The sequence below is a fragment of the Stenella coeruleoalba genome, assembly GCF_951394435.1.
Source record: "Stenella coeruleoalba genome assembly, chromosome: 4".
Lineage (NCBI taxonomy): Eukaryota > Metazoa > Chordata > Mammalia > Artiodactyla > Delphinidae > Stenella > Stenella coeruleoalba.
The window spans coordinates 80052448-80073830 of NC_137149.1; the positions used below are offsets into that span (position 1 = coordinate 80052448).

General features: G+C 33.8%; 1 protein-coding gene across 20 annotated transcripts in view; it reads left to right on the plus strand.

Annotated features, from left to right (window-relative positions):
* The window catches only part of ADGRL3 (adhesion G protein-coupled receptor L3), an 867440-nt gene that overhangs the window by 296322 nt on the left and 549735 nt on the right, over positions 1 to 21383 (plus strand). For 16 of the 20 annotated variants that reach the window (XM_079920009.1, XM_079920003.1, XM_079919994.1 and 13 more), the window contains one exon: positions 17525 to 17728. The exons of the other annotated variants lie outside the window; for them this stretch is intronic. In XM_079920009.1, coding sequence (XP_079776135.1) covers positions 17525 to 17728 — 204 coding nt within the window. The remainder of the gene's footprint in view (positions 1 to 17524; positions 17729 to 21383) is intronic. 20 annotated transcript variants of the gene reach the window in all.

A 21383-nucleotide genomic window follows, 5' to 3' on the forward strand; every position in this document is an offset into this window, starting at 1 on the left:
GATTTAACACCTTTATTTCTAACAAATTGCTATATGATAGTGTTTTTTTAAAAAATGAAAGTAAAATTATACAACCATCTACTTTTAAACAATGTAAATTTGTCAGATATTTCAAAATTTTTCCTTAATTCTTATATTGATGTAGCACTTACATACTCACATACTTGGGCACATATAACATTTTGTGATATGGGACAGTATAAGAATTATACAGCTTTAAACAAGTGCTTTTCTGATTATCTGTATATCTAAAGATGATTCTAATTAGGTTTTTAGATGTTATAAAAACACCTCACTCATAAGGTTACTTTGAAGATTAAATAAATAATATATGTAAAGAATCTAGCACAGTGCCTGACAGATATTGTGACTGAACACATTAATTTCCTTTATCATACCATATGCCCCTCCAGTTTGTTTTTGTGCCAGTAAGTTGTAACAACTAGGAATTAGCTAACCCTGAGAGCTTTTTCATTTGATGTTGATATTCAGAAAAAAAAAACAAAAAAAAACTCTATGTACAAGTCAAGTTTAAAAAGTCAGTCTAAAATTGCACTGTTAGAGCAAGATAGGTTAAAAATAGCAGAAATAGATATTGTAAGAAAGACTCCCTTTTCAGAGGTGAAATTTCTGGTCTCCAAAAACTGACACCTACTGTGTATTTCAGTGGGCCCCAAACATGGCTGAGCCCTAGATCATAGGTCTTGAGTTAAGGCCTGTACTGAACACACATACACACACACACAAACACACACACACAATCTCTCCAAGTAACTCTGAGAAGTATTTAAAAACTCCTAATAGGGCACAGAGAATATTGAGCCTGGTATATAAAAAAATATAAAACATTTTGGCTAAAAACTAAAGTAATTCTTTCCATTGGATGTGAACTACCTTATATTATCTTGACTTTGAACCATATCAGGATAAACAATATAGAAGCATTCCACTTATAAACTTTATTCTTATTACCTTGTGTAAGTATTTTAAAACTTCACACCAGAGAAAATGCAAATCAGTTTTGTCTGCCTTCCATAGGATGCTTTCTCCATTGCCTTTGTGATACCACTTCGGGCTTGTAAATAAAGGGCTTCACTTGAGCAGCCTTTTGGAATCCAGCATACTCATAAACGGAGGAGTGTGTATACCTTTGAGCAGTGATGAAATCTAATAGGATAGGCATTTTTAGAGTCCCATATAGCTTAGAGTCCCAGTCCTGGCTTAAAGGAATACCATATAGCTCGAAAACTTAGAGGACTGAGGTAAAGTGGATGTCTCAGTTATAGAAGTGCTTTTCTTGTTTCCAAAACTCTTGTTTCCAAAACATCCCCTGATAGCATCTCTTTGCCTACTGCTGTTGAGATGCCTAGCTTCATTTGTCCTTGAGACCATAGAGAATTAACTTTTCTGGGTATCACCCGAATTGCTGGCCTTTTCTCCAGAGTAAATAATAATGATGACTATAAATTCTGTAGCCATAAACTTTAGAGGTATTGGTACAATTAATTATCACAACATTCTCATGGGTTTAATGTTATTATTATCATTAACTTCTTATAGTAAAATCCGTGAGGTACCAAGTGGCAAAAGAACTTGACTAAAGTTGCACATGAGACCCAGAGAGGTTTTAAAACAAAGGACTTAGCTTCTTAAGCTCTGGTCTTAATGCCAGTAGATAATCAGTTACTATCAAGGCCATTCTTCCCTACAGAAGAAATCCCACCTCAACTCTCCTGGTCCTTTGGGAGCAGATAAGGCAGAAAAGTAGATTACCTGCTTCTTCCATGTTCTGGGCACAGACAGACTGGGATTTGAAGTCTAACAGACCTGAGATAAAATTTCAGCTCTACTGCTTACAAGCACTGTAACACTGTTACCTGGTAAACTAGTTAACACATGTCATTTATCATAGACTATGAGCCAGAAAACTGTGCTAGTTGCTAAAGGTAAGGTAGTGAACAAAAGATTCTTAATTTTTCCCTTAAGCTTACAGTAACTTAAACATTTGTAAACCTACTTCTCATCCGCAAGAATGAACACTTACTCCATGTGCGGTTATTTTAAGAAATTGATGGAATGATATGTGAATAGTTTCTAACATAGTGCTTGGCATTCAATAAATCTTTATATTTTATTTTCCTAGCCCTAACTACCTTGAAATAGAACTAAACCTCTCAGTATTACATAAGGAAAATGCATAATTATCATTATTCTTACCCTGATAATTGAAATCTTTTGCTACTTGGACCTCAGCATTTAAGTTTTGCCAGAAAATTTTAAAACTAGTATCTAAACAAAATTATTATCAAACTGATATATATATATATATGTATATATATATAAAGGCTTAGTATATAATTGTCAGTATATAATAATATAGTATATAGTTGTCAATTGTCAGTGGTAGTAGTATATAATTGGTAGTATATAATTGTCAGAGAAGCATTTTTTGCATGATTTCTACATGGGTAAAATTAGAAACTAAGCTGAAGAATTAATTCTGAATAATGTTTACATTAGTTGAATAATCTCCCACATCATCCTAGAAAGTTTGGCCAGTGTTTTTTATAGGAAAACAAAATTAATTAGTATATCCACATTGTGTGTGTGTGTGTATATATATACACACACACACACACACAAGTTTTAAATTAAGAAATGTCTCTAGGTCTGTGTTTATCTGTCCATATTTTATGTCTCTGTGTACCTCTGTATTTCTCTTTTTCTGTTTACCATGACTGTGCCCCCTTCTTGTACAGCCATAAAATCCTTATCTATAATGCAATGAGACCTGGCAGAAGTAAAGAGAAGCAGCTAAAGCAGGTGGCCAGTTCTTTGCTGTTAACTAATGTAGTGTTGCATGAAGATAAAAGTTATTTTGTTCTATTGATCTTGTTGGGAGCAAGAGAAAAAGGGGGAACCGGAGAACAAAAATCAAGTGATAACATGGGCACCTGGGACTCATCCTTACTGGCAGTAAAGCAATATGCTTCAGTGTAGGACCTGGACTAGGACATCTGGTCCTGGGAGGGATGTCACACAAGCCACAATGGGTTGGGAGTTGAGAAGGTGATTGGGGTGCTCAGATATTTTAACTGCATCTCATCTTAATTAAACTGTGTTTAGAAACTGTCACAATTAAAAAGATAGAAAACAGGATCATTGGAGCTTACTGTGTGCTAAAAGGAACAATACTTTTTATGGTACCTTTGCAGAAAAAAGTAGAATTTAAAAAAATTCTTCTGTGACCACCATATGTGTACTTTTTTCTGCAAGTCTATTTTTTTGTCATTAAAGTTGAATGAATATTTATATATTAATGGACTTTACAGGCAAACCTGCTCTTTATTATGTCCAAGAAGTTAATTATTATAAATAGTTCTTAGCAGGGACAAAACAATGGTCAAAGGCATATATATTTCGTACTATATGTTTTTATGTAATTTGCATTTTATTATTAACTATTTTTACAATTATAATATTTAATGTGTCAATGGTTTAAAATAATAATTTAAAATATTTTTTAACCTCTAATAAAATGTAAAGCTTGAGAAAGTACAAAATTACATTTTATAACACAACGTATTACCTCATAATTTTTTATGAAGTCATGTTTTATTAATTGTGAAAAAGACAGGTTGACTTCTAAGCTCTGCTTAACTTTGTTATTTTTAGAAATTAATCATCCTTTAAATGTTTATAATGTTTGCCAACCTAGGCAATTTGTCATACTTGCAGTAATATCACTGTTTTTATGGTCAAATACGTTATACAGAAAAATCTTTGTCATTATCATGTTATATGAGGTTACTGCGAACGCATCCAACACCATCTACATTAGCCACTCGGTACTGAAATTCAAAATATATATTTCAAAAGTTAACTCTGCAGTCTCTAATATCACAATATTTACTATGCATGCCTGACAGCTTTCCTTTGTAAGAATGTGTTTAGGAGCCTTCCCTACACATTCGGTATGCAGGTTGGCAATTGGAAAATAGTTTTATTTTGCCTTTGCCCTTGCAAAACATGTTATATGTGAATTTTATTGTAGTGATACTCTATGAGTAACACGGGTATACCTTGAGAATAAAATAACATTTTTTATTTTCAGATTTTATGTACTGTGACTATTTGGAGGGTTTAGGATCATATTTTTTTGTATTTCTTGACTTTGGGGTAGACTGTGACTGCACTAGGATGGTCATCATACACTTGATGTTGAATGAATTTCAAAGTATTTTGATATATAATATATAAATAACTAACTATCTGTTTTCCTCTTCTTTGCATTGCTATTTACTTTCATTCTCAATGTTAAGAATAGTTCTCTTATATTTATAATTTAATATAAATAGCCATAGTGCATTTTTCATACATTTATTTCCTCCATTCTGATTGGGAAATGATTACTTAATGACCAAATAAAAAATTGAAATGCAATAAGAAAGAGTCTCATTGATTTGTCATGCAAATAACACACTATATATTATATTGTGATCTGTTTTAGTTCGACAGTCTAGAATAAGGCCCTATTGAAACATAGGATTAATTCATTCTCTATTTCATGTTTTTAATTGATAAATTGAAAATAAACTATTTACATTTTAATACTTATATTTTTGTTTTATTTGAATCTATATTTGCCCTATATTACCATCATGGCAGAATTAGTTTCTTTAAATAAAGAAAATTGTATTCCTATCAGAAAAAATATATATGAAGGATTTGATCAAATAAGCTAGGCTAGCTAAGGATTTGCAAGAGAAATATGCTAGTTGTACTTACAAAAGTAATAGATAGGCATCTTTGTACAAAAATAGATTCTCACAATGACATTTGATAAGCTTCCAGTGTTTATTTCATTTACACATATTATAGTTTGCGGTGATTTGACTGTCCAGAAGTCAAGGTTGTAGCTTACTGTTAGAGCACAAGAACATAGTCTCATGTATTTTTTTGTTTGTCATTACCAGTGTCTCCTACTTTATTGTCAAAGTAATTCTCCTCATACAAATTTAGATCAGAAAGAAAAAATCCAATAATCCCATGACTCAGTGGTATAATTAATATTAATGCTTGTTAGATTTTTTTTGCAGTTATGTGTATGCACATTTTTTAAAAAAATTGCAATAATGCTAGAAGTAAAAGTTACATTTTAAATTTTGACTTAACCTTAAAATTCAGACATTTCTAGCATCTTATTAAAGTTTCAAAAAATTATGATAACATGTCATATGAATGAACCATTGTTTAACCATATGTTGAGGGCTCAGCATTGAAGGTCATTGATACATTGCCATTACAAATAGCAGTAAAATGGAACACGGTTCTATATAAAATTTGACTGCATCTTTGTACCCCTAGAAGAAAATCTCGAGATATGGAAAGTAAAAGAAAAGAATGATTCATTTTTAGGTTAATTAATAATTACTTAATAATTAATAATTGATAATGAATAACTTAATACTATCTAAAATGAATGGTAGTAAATGATCAATACAGCCTTGCTTGTTATCATGACAGTTTGTTTAAAACAATTCCATAAATTTTGGCTACTATACTAATGAACAAAATATAAATAAGAGTAAATATTCAAATATTAAAATATAATTATTATTTGTAGGAGTATAATGATGTACTCAGAAAATTCAAGAAATAATAACTTTCCCAGAATTAATGGGAGCACTGATTTCAGGTGTATGATTCAAACATACATATATGATTCCATCAAAACAGCAATGAAATGCCTGAGTTACTTAGGAAGTATCATAGCAGGAACTACATGGAACCTATGAGAAGAAAAATGTGAAACTTACTGGGAGTTATAAAAGAAGACATGCAATATACCATGTTCTTAGATGAAAAGACTAGGAATAGCAAAATTGTAAGTTATTTTCAAGTTAATTCATATATATGTTCACACACTGCATTCAGAGTACTGATGTGAGCTTTTCTATGTAGAAATTCAACAAAATTATTGTAAAAAATATATATAGAATATTAAACAAAAGTTAATAAGAAATGAAAAGAGTAATAGGATGACATAAATTGAACATAAATATATATATTATGAAAGTACAGTAATTAAGATAAAGTCTCAAAATTAGGCAAATTGATCAATTGTAAAAGAGATCCCTGAAACATTACTGCACTCTGTATGTTTGTGGTGTAATTTGATAGGAATGAGTCCTCAGAAAATCAAATATCTAAGACAAGAAGTAGTCAAATAGGGATCCAATCAAGTGTGTGTGTGTATGTGTATGTGTGTGTGTGTGTGTGTGTGTGTGTGTGTGTGTTTCCAATTATATATTATGAAATTTCTGGAGAAAGAAATTTGAGTTACCTACTTTAATTTCCATTCTTTTTTTTTTATTTTTATTTTCATTTTTTTTTGCGGTACGCGGGCCTCTCACTGTTGTGGCCTCTCCCGTTGCAGAGCACAGGCTCTGGACGCGCAGGCTCAGCGGCTATGGCTCACGGGCCCAGCCGCTCCGCGGCATGTGGGATCTTCCCGGACCACCGGGGCACGAACCCGCGTCCCCTGGAGTCGCATCGGCAGGCGGACTCCCAACCACTGTGCCACCAGGGAAGCCCTAATTTCCATTCTTGAACAATGTATTAGATAGGGTAAACTTCGGCTGTAGTCACAGTAGATTCCAAAATGAATAATGGATTCTAGAGAATATTTTCTTGTTCACCAAGAATTCCAAGGCAGGTAAGTGTTTCTGGTTGGATGTGTGTGTGTGTGTGTGTATGGTAGGGGCTGGGAGGATGCACTTTTCTTGTTCTCACAGTTATTCAGAGACCCAGTCTGATTTTGGAACAAGGGTTCCAAAATCTTTCTGAGGCGCATTGCCATTCCTGTCTACAGGAAGGAAGAACAAGCATTGGGAAGATTCCAATGGAAGGTTTTTATGGATATGCTTGGAAATAGTGCACTTTACTTTTGCTTCCATTTTCATTAACTAAAACTCTTCCTCATAGCCACATCTATAAATGAGTCAGAAAAGCATAGTCCTCTTGTGATAAAGGAAAAAGAAAATATTTATAAAAGATGCCATGTGGTTTTTAAAAAAACTAGATCTGATGCACCAATATCTTTTTTAATGTGTAAATGGGGATTTAAAAATATCTTTATTGATTTATATTTCACATACCATAAAATTTACCCACTTAAAGTGTTTAGTTCAGTGAATTTTAGTGTATGCATAGTTGTGCACCCATCACTGAATCAATTTTAGAATGTTATCAGTCCTCCAAAAAGAAATTCTGTACCCATTAATAGTCATACCCAGTTTCCCCTTCTCCCCAGTCCCTGGCAACCACTAATCAATGTCTCTATGGGTTTGCCTATTGTAGACATTTTGTATAAATGGAATCACACAATTTTTTATCTTTTGCAACTTGCTTCTTTCATTTAACTTAATAATTTTAAAATTTATTTATATCATAGCATGTATCAGTAGTTAATTCTTTTATTGTTTCCAAATAACAATCTATTGTGTGAATATACCACATTATATTTATTAGTTGATGGAAATTTAGATTATTCCTACTTTTTGGCTAATTTGTGTGTTGCTGTTATGAAAACTCATGTACAAGTTTTTGTGTGGACATGTTTTCACTTCTTGGGTATACACCTAGGAATTGGATTGCTGAGTCATGATAACTATATTTAGCATTTTGAGGAACTGCTAAACTATATTCCAGAGTAGTTGCACAGTTATACATTCCAAACGGCAGTATGAGGGTTCTCGCATTCTCACTCGCACTTGTTATTGTCTGTCCTTTTTCTTTTAGCCATTCTAGTAAAGATGAAGTAGTATCTCATTGTAGTTTTTTCTTTTTTTTGACAAACTGAATTAAATTTTTTTTTATTTTTGCTATATAGTAGGTCCTTTTTGTTTATCTGTTTTAAATATAGTAGTGTGTACACGTCAGTCCTAAACTCCCAGTCTTGATTTGTATTTCTTTAATGAATAATGTTGAGCTTCTTTTCATGTACTCATTGGCCATTTGTATTACTTACTTGAAGAAATATTATTTAATCATTTCTCAATTTTTATTGTTGATTTGTAAGCTTTCTTAAATATCGTTTTTAGAAAATACCACAGGATATCAAAGTTGTAATACATTTAGATTTAAGAATGCTTTAGACTGCATTTTTTAAAAGAGGCTTTTTGCCTTGATTTAGCCACTTAAATCTCATCTATTTTAAATTCACTTTGAAATTATATATCGCTTGTCTAGCCCCACTCCATCTCCTCTTTTGCTTACATATTTGATTCCTAAAAATAGTTCATTAATCTGCTTTCTTTTTATGATGGCAAAAACTAGTAATTGACAATGATTGAAACTTTATTCTGAGATGTGAACTGTATAGTGGTGAATTATACACAAAACAGCAAGGTAATTCATTGGGTTCTTCTATTTAGTTTCCAATTACTCCTCCTTAAGAAAATAGTAAAGAACATTAAACTTTAATTGTAGTGGCCAGAAATGTTTCTGTTTTTGTTCTAGTCTGAATTCTTGTCCTTCCAGATTCTGGAAATCCCCCCTTTTTACATTTTTTTGGTATCATTGCTCAATTATATTATAAATATTGAGTATTTTATTTCCATAGACTCGTTTTCTCTGATATGTTCTACAAACAACTCAATACCTCTTTTAATTCATCTCAAGAAATTTAGGCAATTTGTTGTGTCTCTCTATCAAATCTACATATTTTAATTAGTGTCCTCTGGACTCACTCATATCACATCTTTAAACAAACAAACAGAAAAAGATGAGAAATGGAAAAGGACCTGAGGTTCTATATGGAAAGGATCCTAGTAAACTTGCACTATTTCAGCCCATTGGGCATATCTGAAATAGTACGATTTGGGGAGAAAAGATTAGGAGAAAACTAAATAAAGATAATGATTTATAAATGTTAATACTGTGAACAGCTCCTACAGTTTCAAGGAACCCTGAATAAAGGAAGATGTCAGTATTTAGAAAGTAATACTTAAACGAAGCCCAGAAACTGAAATTTAGAGTATTATTCAATCTAAACTGCTTTAGAATCCTAATTTGCATGGTTCTATTGAATGAAGTAGACGGATTTCAAGCCTTAGAGTCTAATTCCAATTCTATTACTTCCAAGAAACATGACCTTAACCAGTTTGAATCACAGTTTCTTTATTTATTAAAGGGGTAATTAGGCCTACTTGTTATAGTATGAGGATTAAGTAAAATAATGTATAGAAAGGCCCAAAGCCTCACACATTTAATCCTGTGAAAATGTGGTCATTAAAACATACCTTTAGGAATTAGAACTAAAAACCAAATGACCTGGATAGTAAGCAAAATTTAAAATACAACACCATCTTGGGTCACTTACTTTCCATAGTGGTTTTCAAAGACTGCATTGTATATTCTTAATCCCCAAATGTGACAGTTTCTCTAATTATGAGCCTACACATTTGTACACACATTCCATCATTATATTCAGGACTTACCCACTGGACTGTAACTAAGTCTTTAATGAGTTACTAATGAACATCTTAAGCTTAGATCAGCAAAAAATAAAAAAGTTAGAGTGTTGAAAAGCTATTCATAGTTAAGCCTGTTGCTTTTAATTAGACTATAAGCCCAATCAAATTTCCTGTCTTCACTATTCTTCCCAGGTTTGAAGGAATTGAATAACGAGTGACAGATGTACTCTTACTTTGATATTATTAGTTTAATGTGAAGTTAAAGGGGATAAATACATTGAGCTAAATTAGAGAAATCATTGCTTATTAAATACAAAGATAAAATAATATGCAAAATTAAAATAGCATTTTACGATTCATTTTTTTCTTGGACCCAGATGACTTCAAAACCGATTAATTTTGTTGTTGCATTAAGAAATAACAGATGACATGAGGAAAAAATATCCAGATATGATTAGACCATGTAGAGGAAAAAAAACCCCTCTATATTTATAAAAGAAAAAACAGCTTTCACACCTTACTTCTCTCCAGGCTGTTAGAGATACTAGGAGAGTAGTGATCATAGACACTACCTGAATTAGATTACGACTATTCTTTTCTGTAGCACTTGTTACAAATCAACATCGTGGTGACTATTTAGCAATGATCCTTTTCAAAAAAATTCCTTTTGATAGTGAAGTTGGTGAAACCATGCAAACTTTAAGGGCACATGATTTAATAATGCAGACAGATAATACATAAAATTCAAAGCAACAGGCTGGTATGATGCTCCCTCCAAGGAACACTACATATTTGCTTAAAAGGATGCCTTTTATATTAGTCACAATGGCTCAGGCCAGTGGGAAGAGCTGTGATAGCCCAGATGTTTTATGGGTTACAGGCTGTTGTTAGAGGCAGGCTTGTTGTCGTGGCTCTGCACAAAGATTAAAAACCACTATGCCGATTTTTAAAAGTAGGTGTCCAATAATAATTACACTCTGTGTATATATCACCAAACATAATATAATCGATCGTTTTGACCTGTGAGCCTGTTAACATATCAGCTTTCTTGGGAACCAGCATTTAGGCCTTCATTTGTATGTGTATTGAAGAGGGGGTGGAGGGGTAAAAGTCTCTTATTACCAAAAAAAAAGTAGATAAAAAGTTTTCATTTTCTCAACTACTTTCAGAGATGCCAGTTATGGTTAACTTAGGATGGGGGGAAAGAACTCGCTAATGAGACAGATCTCTGTCAAAATATGTATGGTTTTGCTGTTCTTTTCCCACATGTCGAGTACAATTGGCAACGTGATTAAGAAAAGTGACCCATTACTACAGTTATAAAGATTTTTAAAGAAATTATTTACAACATTCTGAAAGCACATTTTCTATACCATTAAAATTTTAATATCCTTTAAGAGGGGAGTAGAGGGAGGGAAGTTAAAAGAAAATCCGTATTTTCCAAAGAATAAATTCCAGAATTTTTCTTTTGTTATTATGAATTGAAATCTGTTTGCATTATGTTTACAAAGAGGCAGGTGTTTTTAGTTTGAAAAAAAAAAGCTATTAGTTATCACTCTTCTGAGGAACAAGATATGTAATAGGCATTTTATTTAATTCGAACGAAAATAATGTCTTTTTGTCAGAAACTGATTTTTTTTTTTACAAATTTACATCAATAGCAAAAATCTTACTCTGCTTACTCATTTTAAGAAATGTTTGAGATATTTACATTACAATATTGCAATCTAGGCAACCATTACAATGAATAAGCCACAATTTTTCTTCTATGTTTAAAACATGGAAGATGCCATACATGAAAGACAATTTAAAAAAATCTTTTAGGGCTTCCCTGGTGGCACAGTGGTTGAGAGTCGGCCTGCCGATGCAGGGGACACGGGTTCGTGCCCCGGTCCGGGAAGATCCCACATGCCGCGGAGCGGCTGGGCCCGTGAGCCATGGCTGCTGAGCCTGTGCGTCCGGAGCCTGTGCTCCGCAATGGGAGAGGCCACAACAGTGAAAGGCCCGCGTACCGCAAAATAAAAAAATAAAAATAAAAATAATCTTTTAATGTTGTTTCTTTTGTTTTTTAACACTAGGAATTAAGTTTCCCTTTAGCTTTATTCATAACAAGTGTTTGCTTCTTCCACTAGTCTCAGGATGTCTTATATAGCTTTCATAACTTGACTGTTCAGTCTTCTGGTGAAAGTTTAGCCATATTATATTTTCTTTTACTGAAACAGCTATGTTGTAGAAAAGGAGAGCGAGGAACCCAGTCTGAAGGGAAAATTGCTTGCCCGCACGGGACATACCAACGCTTCATAAAACAGTTCAGCCCAGAGAAGGAGTCTGTTGAGTTAAATTGAATAATATTCGCGTATACTATGAAGGTTGCTTCATCATACATAGGTAGACAATTCATCACTTCGGAGCCATTTTCTTGTAAGACCCAGAATTAAGTCAGATTTTTCTCTGTGTTAGAACTTCCATGATGTAATTTCTACTTGGTGGCATCCTTAGTCAGGTGCTTGAATTGGAACTTTTATGACAGTTGTTAGAGATTACTACCCAGCCTAGAAAGGAATTTTGCAGCTGTTCACATGCACTTCTAGGGAGAAATCAGGAGAGTAGTAATTTATTTATATGGCCAAAATGAAGGTGCTGGGAGAAAGGTAGAGCCTTTCAGGTATGCAAAAGGAAGCAGAATTGGAAAATGACCTTTACTTATAAGAAAAGAAATGAAAGCAGTAGTCTGTCTCCCTTTCTCTCTCTTTTCCCTCCTGCTTCCTCCCACCCCTTCCTCCCTCTCTCTATACATAAATAGATATAGTTATAGATATGGGACTGAATTGGATTAGATATTCTGTATCAATCATTTGTTGTTATAAGTATTTCAATATGATTTCTAGCATTTATGTAGCACTTTGCGGTTAGCTGAACACTTTTGCACACAATAGCTCAGCGAATACTCACAACAATCCCTTGAATCATGGGTAGTAGGCTCAGTAATTTTAAGATGAACAAATATACTTGGAACCGTCAATATAATGATGCAGTGACATTTGAAATAGTTGTTAGAAGAGAAACTCAAATCAAAATTCCTTAACCAGCTCATGGAGACTTCTTCCAAAGGCATTTTAATAACCTACTGAGAATTGCCTTATTTTGTAGACCTGTGATTTAAATTAGAAATAAACCAACCAAATCAGCGTATAGGAGAATGAGCTAGAAACAAAAGAAGAAAACAAAAGAAGTAAAGTTTGTAAAGTTTGATTTAAGGAAAGCAGTATTGTATTTGCTTAAACCTTGGAAATAAAAAGAAAATCAAGATTTTAAATGTTTAGAAGATTTAAATTTTAATTTAAAAGTAGATATAAAATTTTAGATTTTAGTAGAGAACAGAAGGGAAATAGTGTGAAATTTGGTGCTGATTATATACATAGTGAATAGTTTAGAATAATCATGGGAAGCATGATACCGGGAATGTCATTTGGAAAGCCTGAGCAGTAGGGGAAAGAATTTCCTGTTAAGAAGGATAATTTGAACAAAGGATTTGGCAGGTACATATAGAGAATAAGTTTTGTATTCAAGAGATAATAGTGAAAGGCAGAATTGAATATGTAGGTTAGGATCATAGCTATAATTACAGTACATACATTACAGTACAGTTAAACCCTGTAAGGCTCATAATTAGCTAATTATTAAAAAGATATGGTAAACTATTACCCCAAAACACAAAGACGAATGACTCGTGAATATGAATGTTAAATCACATGTAACTCTGATAAATAACACTCTGATGAGGTCTTGTTGTAAGCATTTCTCTCTCCCTAGAAACATCTTAGTACTGCAGCCCATTGCTATGTCTAGATTCCAGGCTCCTATTATGATCAATAGATGTTTGGAGGAAGAAGCTGAATAATTGAATTACATCGCTACTCACCTAAGGTGAACAAGAAAATAGAAGCAGTTGAAATTGGTTAGAAACTATGCTTATTTAGTATTTTTATTAATTATAAATCAGTTTTGATCTCTGAAGGCATATATTATTGAAATCTGATATTTTAATATTTATTTCAATTATAAGCTCCACAGATAATATGAAAACTCTGGTACCACCATCATGAATACTTTACCTCTTACATGCTCATTATTTTTCCTTTTCTTCTTGCCTCATATTTACCCACAGCCAATATTCAGGAACTTTGATACTCTGATGGCCTTTGATGTTTGGAGACTACACTTAAACATAGTGGAAATATTTTGATCATTTCAGTAGGTTGTGAAATATTAATGTTTATATTTCATTCTTGCCCACTAGGAAAGCAGAATCAAAGTGTTTAAATAGTAAAAATATCTGAATATGAATTAATTATGTGGACAATTTAAGTATGGCAATAATTTACATTACTTATGATGAACTTTTAATATTATTAATGATAAAAGCAACACACATTTTAAAAAAATTAGTGTGTCCCTCTTTTAAAAAAATGAAATCTGAATCAGATATGTAATTTTTAAAGAAGTTAAGAATGAAGTTTTTCTCTCTTTGAAGAAGGATAGAAAGAAAGAAGAACAAGATGTATTGGCCTCATCGTTACTTCCTGCCCTGGAACCAAAATTACCTTTGAGACATCCTAAAATTACATACAACAAAGTTTGAAAATGTGGTCTCAAGTAGAGATGGGTGTGGAGCATAAGAGGGATACCTTCCAAGTACAGATAATGTTACAACATTGTGGGGTATTTTTTCATAGTTAATTTGAAAAAAACCTTTCCCTTATGAATCTGGAGAAGAAAAGAGACATTCAGGATGTGAAGGCTATCTTCAGATATCTGAAGACAAATGCCTTCTAGGAGTAGCTTGATATGTTTTGCACATAGCCCATTTGTATCAAATTTAGACAAGTGGATGGAGAAGCCAGAGTATAGATATCACACCTTTTTCAACATGAGGAAGAACCTGCTGCTTCAAATGGGATTGGGTGGCCCAAGAACAGAGTGAGTTTGTGATCACTGTCTCCTTGTGTGAAACTTGGAGATTTTTAGCAGGGATTCTCTAAGGGTTATCTATTGTGTGAGTTGAATAATTCTTTCCAGACTTGAGATTCAGTGCTTTTAATGGAATACCAGACTTACAACAGTGATGTTTATCTTGAAGATTTATTTTTATAATAGCTTCAGGAAGAAAAATTAGATTTATATTTATACTTGAGTAAGTATTTCCCCAGAATTTATATAATACCTTAAGTATAACATATACAATATTTTTTAAAACAAAAATTAAGATTTTGGCTCTGTTCTAACAACCCTTCTCCATGTGGGCAGTGTAACGTCCCCTCCACTTTTGCTTCCAGTGGTCTGTGACTCTGGTTTCCTTTAATAGAGATGGTCAGTTTAAAGGAGAGGCTGATCTATAGACATATAAGATAATCCAGCTTCATGGAACACCTTGGAGTCTCATCTCCTTTAACTTATGAGTAAAAGTCTACTTAACTTCCTGGTATTTTTATTTTCCTCAGTCTTACCACATGGAATTATTTTGTTCTTTGATCCAGATTTATTCTTTCTAGGTCCCTAGACTTTGCTTTCTGGTTATAGTTCAAACATTTTTGTCTATTTCTTGTTTAAGCTGAGATTCTTTCATTTAATGCAGGCACTATTATATTTTTCAACTGATGGTGATTCCACTCTATACATTTTAAATCAATTATAATTCTCTGCCTACTCTAGCAATTGACCTTTCCTGAAATAATCTCTAATTCAGTAGAGGTCATTATTCCTATGTCTTTTTCCCTATCCTGCCCTAGTCTTTTTTTCCCAGGAGCTTTATTCAGTATCCTAAACAGATGGTTGATTGTCCCCAAACTAAAAGCCTTACCCAGGTTTACAAAGCCCATGATCTGGCTGTTGCTTACCTTTCTGATCTCATTCCAGATTACTCTTCTCCCAGTCCACTATATACAGCTTCATTGGCCATTGTGCAATTTCTTGATCAGACCAAGGTGGTTCCAGCCTGAGGCCTTTGCAGCAGGCTGCAATGCTCTTTACTCCTGAGTTTTGTATGACTAGCACTACCAATATTTTGATATCTCAGTTTAAATTTTACTCCCATAGATATGTCTTCCATAAAAACCTAAACAGAGTAGCCTTTACATATTACCCTACTTAAACTTTCTATGGTTTACTCATATCTATATTGTATTAAAATTATTTATGTATTTGCATTATTCTCCATCTCCCACACAAGAATGGGTGATTCATTAAAGTAGGTATGTTATCTGTTTTGTTCACCAAAATCTCGAGCACCTAGAAAAGGACCTGGCATATAATGGGAAATCAAAGCATATTTGTTGAATGAATGAACAAGTAAATGCATGTTCCATCACTCCGAATGTCCTTATATGTTAATTTGGCTGAGGGTGAAATCTTTCAACTTTATTATAACTGAAGCTTGCAAGATAAATAATAGCTTTATAATCTTTTCCTAATTTCCTTCCATAGAGCAGTAAAAAAGGTGTTAGCAAAAACATACCTGCATATATTCATGTAAAAATAATAAAAAATTAGACACATTGTCATTTTGGATAACAAAGAGAATGATATTTTGGAAGTTAAAAGATCAGAAAAGATGCCACTGGAGGTAATTATTTAGAGATTTTAATTTTCACAGTTTTTTTGGTCTTAAAACTTGTTTCCTTCTTTGACACCTTTTCATTCACATGAACTATCAAAATAGCACTCAGATTACCTCTTGCCTAGATATTTTAGTACACTTTATAATGAGTTTAAATAAAAATGTTGTTTAAGGGTGATGCCTTAAAGTTATATTCTAAACTTTTTCATTGTAGATGGATTGTTTGACAGATTTCTTAATATAATTTTTATTTTCTATAAGAGCTGTATCATTTGTTGTGACTTGGAGGAGAACATGTTTTTCACTCTTAATTTGCAAATATTTTATATATCAAGAAATTGTAGCGGTACTTTATAAACTTCCCGTGTTAGAAAGATGATCTAAAGTTCTCTTGCTTTATCGAATTTCTTAGTTTCTCTCCTGACTATTGAATGGTAGCCCTATAGCATTATTATCATGTTTTTAATATGCATGTTATAATGTTAAAAATAATTATGTAAAGCAAAATCTTCTTCCTTGTAAAGTCTTTTTCTTTCTGTTAATAGAAACATTTTCATTATCACTCCTATTTATTACACTAGTTGCAATTAGTGTAGAGGAATATGTATCTGTACCAATTCACCAAAAAAACAAAATCCTGTACTTATATTGTTCTGTTTTTCATATCGTATAATGTATGACTGTTTTGTGAATATTAAAAAATAGTCATGTTTGTGCAATTTTATTTTTTCATTATTGTCTTGGTCTTCCATATTTATTCATTTATGTAATATGTACCATTTGTCAGTAAAATCACTGTGTATGTAAATGGCAAAAATGTATGTATATCCTTTTCACCCTAATGTCCATCACAGACCTTAATATAGCATCTTTCCAAAAAGGTTAAGTGACCCGAAACATATAAATAAATATAAAACAATCCATGTAAGTGTAACAGTACAGCAAACGAAACTAATAAAAAGAAAACCTCTCTGAAACTTTCTTCACCCATTACTTTATCAAGCTTTTCATGTGTAAATATTTAGTTCAATAACCAGTATTTTTATTGACACAGATATTAGTGCCCATAAATTATAACAGAATGCTGTGAATCTTTAACAAATATAAATAATCTTTATAGTTTTTCAGGTAGCTCTCTCTGCTTTCAATAATTATATTTAATTTTTAAATTATTGTTAGGAATTAGGATGAGGTTTTTTGCTTACTTAAGATTGTGATTAACTAGGACAGAGTTATACAGTCAGTATCACACTAGCGACTAGGAGATACGATGTCCTCAGCTCCAGGGTTGTCTGTGGGGCCTGGGGTGGTGGAGTCCTGGGCCTATGGCCTGCAGCAGAGAGCAGCCTGGGAATAGCCCCTAGCAGGGCTCCTCTGAGGCCGGCCTGAGCTGAGCGGAGTCTGATGGTGCGCCCTGCGGTCCCCGCAGGTGGCAAGCACAGTGAGCGACATCCAGCCCTTGCTGCTCCACTGCGACATGCTGAGCGCAGCCCAGGAGGCGCTCTACCTCCCAGACATCTCCTTCAGCAGCCAGCTGCGGAGCGCGCCACTGCTCATCGTGGACAAGGGCCCCGTGGAGCTGCCAGAGGAGTTCGTGGTCCAGGTGCCCAAGGAGCTCAGATCTCAGCCCAAGGTGCGGCCAGCGGTGGGAAAAGAGGGCTGCGGGTGGCTGGGCAGGGGCTCCTGGGAGGCGCAGCCTCAGGCAGTGGCCCAAGTGTGTCTTCTCATATACTTAGTCTCTGCATCCACTCATAGTGGCTGATGTTTGCGCCCACTGATATCCTGATCTGTTGTTGAACAATGCATGCCTGTTCTACATTAGAGCCTCATCACTATCTCAGAACGTTTGACTTTAAATTTCTGATTGGATTTGAAATATTTTTGCATTATCACAGGAAGTTTACAATTACTCTTAGTGACAATGTCAATGGTTGTAAAATTTGAATGGTTGTAAAAGACATGTTTTAACATTTCTGATCATCTGCTTGTTTGAAATAAAATTCACATCAGTGGAAACTACCAAGATTTTTGAGGAGATTATGGTGAAAACATCTTGGTTAGGAATTGTGTATAGTCATCTAAAGCATAAAACCTGATAGAAAAGTGATTTTTACACAAGCAACCTAATTTTCTTATGAAAATGTTGGAAAGTGCTTTATTTATAATATTATCTCTGCAGCTGGCAAGTACAGTGAGTGACATCCAGCCCTTGAAGTTCCAGTGAGGAATATTATACAATATTTGTACAAAATTCAATACTGTTCTTTTCCTCAATACTTTGTGTATATACTTTTCACCTTTATGTAATATTTAGGCAATATAATTTTTCTTTTTACTCACCAAACTCAATACAGGCACTCTTATCCCTCTAATTTCCCTCAGGGAATATAATATGTATAATGTAATATAATATAACATCATAATATACAAGCATTATATAATATTTATATGTTTATTAAGTATATAATTATATAAATATTATATTTGTAATTTTCTTTGTGTCTGCAGCATGAAAAAGGCTGAGAAGCATTTGGCAGGTGGAACCATGAGTATCAAGCCTTGTTCCAAAACACACTCACCTCTCCTATAGCATAATTTAATAATTATACAGGAAATACTGGCAAAGGAACATGAAATGCCACTATATTAGCTGAGCTTATCTTCTAAGCCCCATTACAGAAATCCCTGGTAAAATAAGTTGGAATACTGTGTTTTAGTTCAGGGACTAAGGTTAATGCATCACCCTTTGATCAATTTGAGATTTAAGAGACCTGTGAAATTTAAACCTAACTCTTCAATTACTGCAGCCACATAAAAAGAGTAAGTGTGTGGTGACTTTCACACTCACAGTGGCTCTGTCCACTCAGTCACATTGTTCAATCAGTGGCCTAGAATCTTTCAGTTCAGATTAGCATTTCTTCCCTAGTGGTGATGATTGGGGGGCAGTGGTGGTGGGTAAGTGCATATGTTTCTACAGAAGCATGTAGAATTGACTCCAGTGTGTTTGGAAAAATCAGGTAAAATGTATGGTAAACATTCCTTAAGAACTACATTTTTTTCTTTTCTGTTTTGCTTTGCATTACCATTTCAAACCTGAAATTCTCTAAATTGGGTGCAGTTACATTTTTCACAAAATGTGCTTCAGCAATCACAAAGTTTTCATAATATTGGCTTTTAATTTATATTGTAAAATAGTAATATGAAATTAATATTATTTAATTTGCCCAATGCATATATGTTCATCAGTTTCTAGTACTATTGAAGAAGAAATCTAGAAATGAATTTTAATTTTTGAGTAGATGTTATAAATGTTTAAATCAGCAACTATAACATAAACACACACACACACACACACACACACACACACAAACACCTGCTGGCAATTCTGTCTTGTGACAAAAATTTAGAATAGCAGTCAATTAGAATAGTTTTTCCTATAGTACTTTTACTAAGATGTTGGCTGAATTTTTACATTCCCCCACTTTTATAGCTTAATAAGATTTTTCTATATTACGGGCTTTTACTTTTTGCCACATATGTGGCAGATTACAGTGTAGTAATGGGATTAAGTCAGGTTTTCTATCAACTTATAAATAGGAAAATTGTATTCTATTCTGTTTTGGACAAAGACAAAAATGAGGGTACAAGGTAACCTTTATGTGATCTTGTAAATGAAGACTGATGTAAATGTCATGTGATTTAAAAGGAGCCTACAGAATCATGTTAATCTGTTATGATGAGGCCATAGTTTTTGAAAGTTGCTTTTGTGCAAAAGTAATTTTATCAGTGAGATAGAGAACAACTGAAGGTCATCTTAAATGTTCCCTATAGAAAGAATAAAGAAAGTGAAGTAAATATTACAGGGGCATACTCTTTTTTGATATAGACGATAGTACATACAGCTAGAACACTTGGACCGTTATTAAAAATGAAATTAAAATGGGAGATACCACATTACCTTGAGTTCTTCAAATTGAAAAGACATGAAGAATTCAAACTAGAAAATGTCAATGAACTCCAGCTTCCTTCCTTCCTCCCTCTGTCTTTCTAAAACAAAAGCAACAGTATGTTATAGAAACAAGATAATTTAAGATTTAGAAAAATCAGAAAAAAATGGAAATAATGAAGACGGATACTAATGCAGTCTTTGATTGGAAAATAAAATTGTGATTACTTTGAAAAAGTTAATCGGGCTTCCCTGGTGGCGCAGTGGTTGAGAGTCCGCCTGCTGATTCAGGGAACACGGGTTCGTGTCCCGGTCCGGGAAGATCCCACATGCCGCGGAGCGGCTGGGCCCGTGAGCCATGGCCGCTGAGCCTGCGCGTCCGGAGCCTGTGCTCCGCAACGGGAGAGGCCACAACAGTGAGAGGCCCGCGTACCGCAAAAAAAACCAAAAAAACAGTTAACCTCTATTTGTTCTATCGATAGCCAAACAAGCAAATAGAAACCCAATACACACAGCCTTAACAATATAACAAAAACCCTTTTATTTGTTTGAAATTAAACTTTGCCCCTTTTTTCCCCTTTACATTCATTTGACTTCAGATAGCTAATAGCAGTTCTTGAGAGTTAATGAGTGTTTGGATTCACAGGAATTAGGACTTCACAGTAGAGCAGCAAAGCATGAAGAATTAAAAAACATTGTTCTCAGAAGACCTTTTTCTGTTTAGCGTACTAAGGCAGAAGAAAGTCTGAGGGCAGATTGCACAGTTAATGACTAGATATCACGACATTTCCTTGAAGCTAAAGGAATGTTGATGTGTTTTTTATCAGCATTTTCCTTGCTTTAATTGTGATTTTCATGCAGATGCTTAAAAAGTTCATTGAGATGATCTACAAATAACCCTCCTGAAAGCCATACGTACAGTATGCAGGGCTCATACAAGTGTTCTCTCAGAGTACAGCTAAAGCATTTCAATCCTGACAAGTCATAAAAACTCTATCTACCCTTTGCTCATTTTTTTTTTAACATCTTTATTGGAGTATAATTGTTTACAATGATGTGTTAGTTTCTGCTTTATAACAAAGTGAATCAGCTATACATATACATATATCCCCATATCTCCTCCCTCTTGCGTCTCCCTCCCACCCTCCCTATCCCACCCCTGTATGTGGTCACAAAGCACTGAGCTGATCTACCTTTGAGATGTGGCTGCTTCCCACTAGCTATCTGTTTTACATTTGATATTACATATAAGTCCATGCCACTCTCTCACTTCGGCCCAGCTTACCCTTCCCCCTCCCCATGTCCTCAAGTCCGTGCTCTACGTCTGCATCTTTATTCCTGT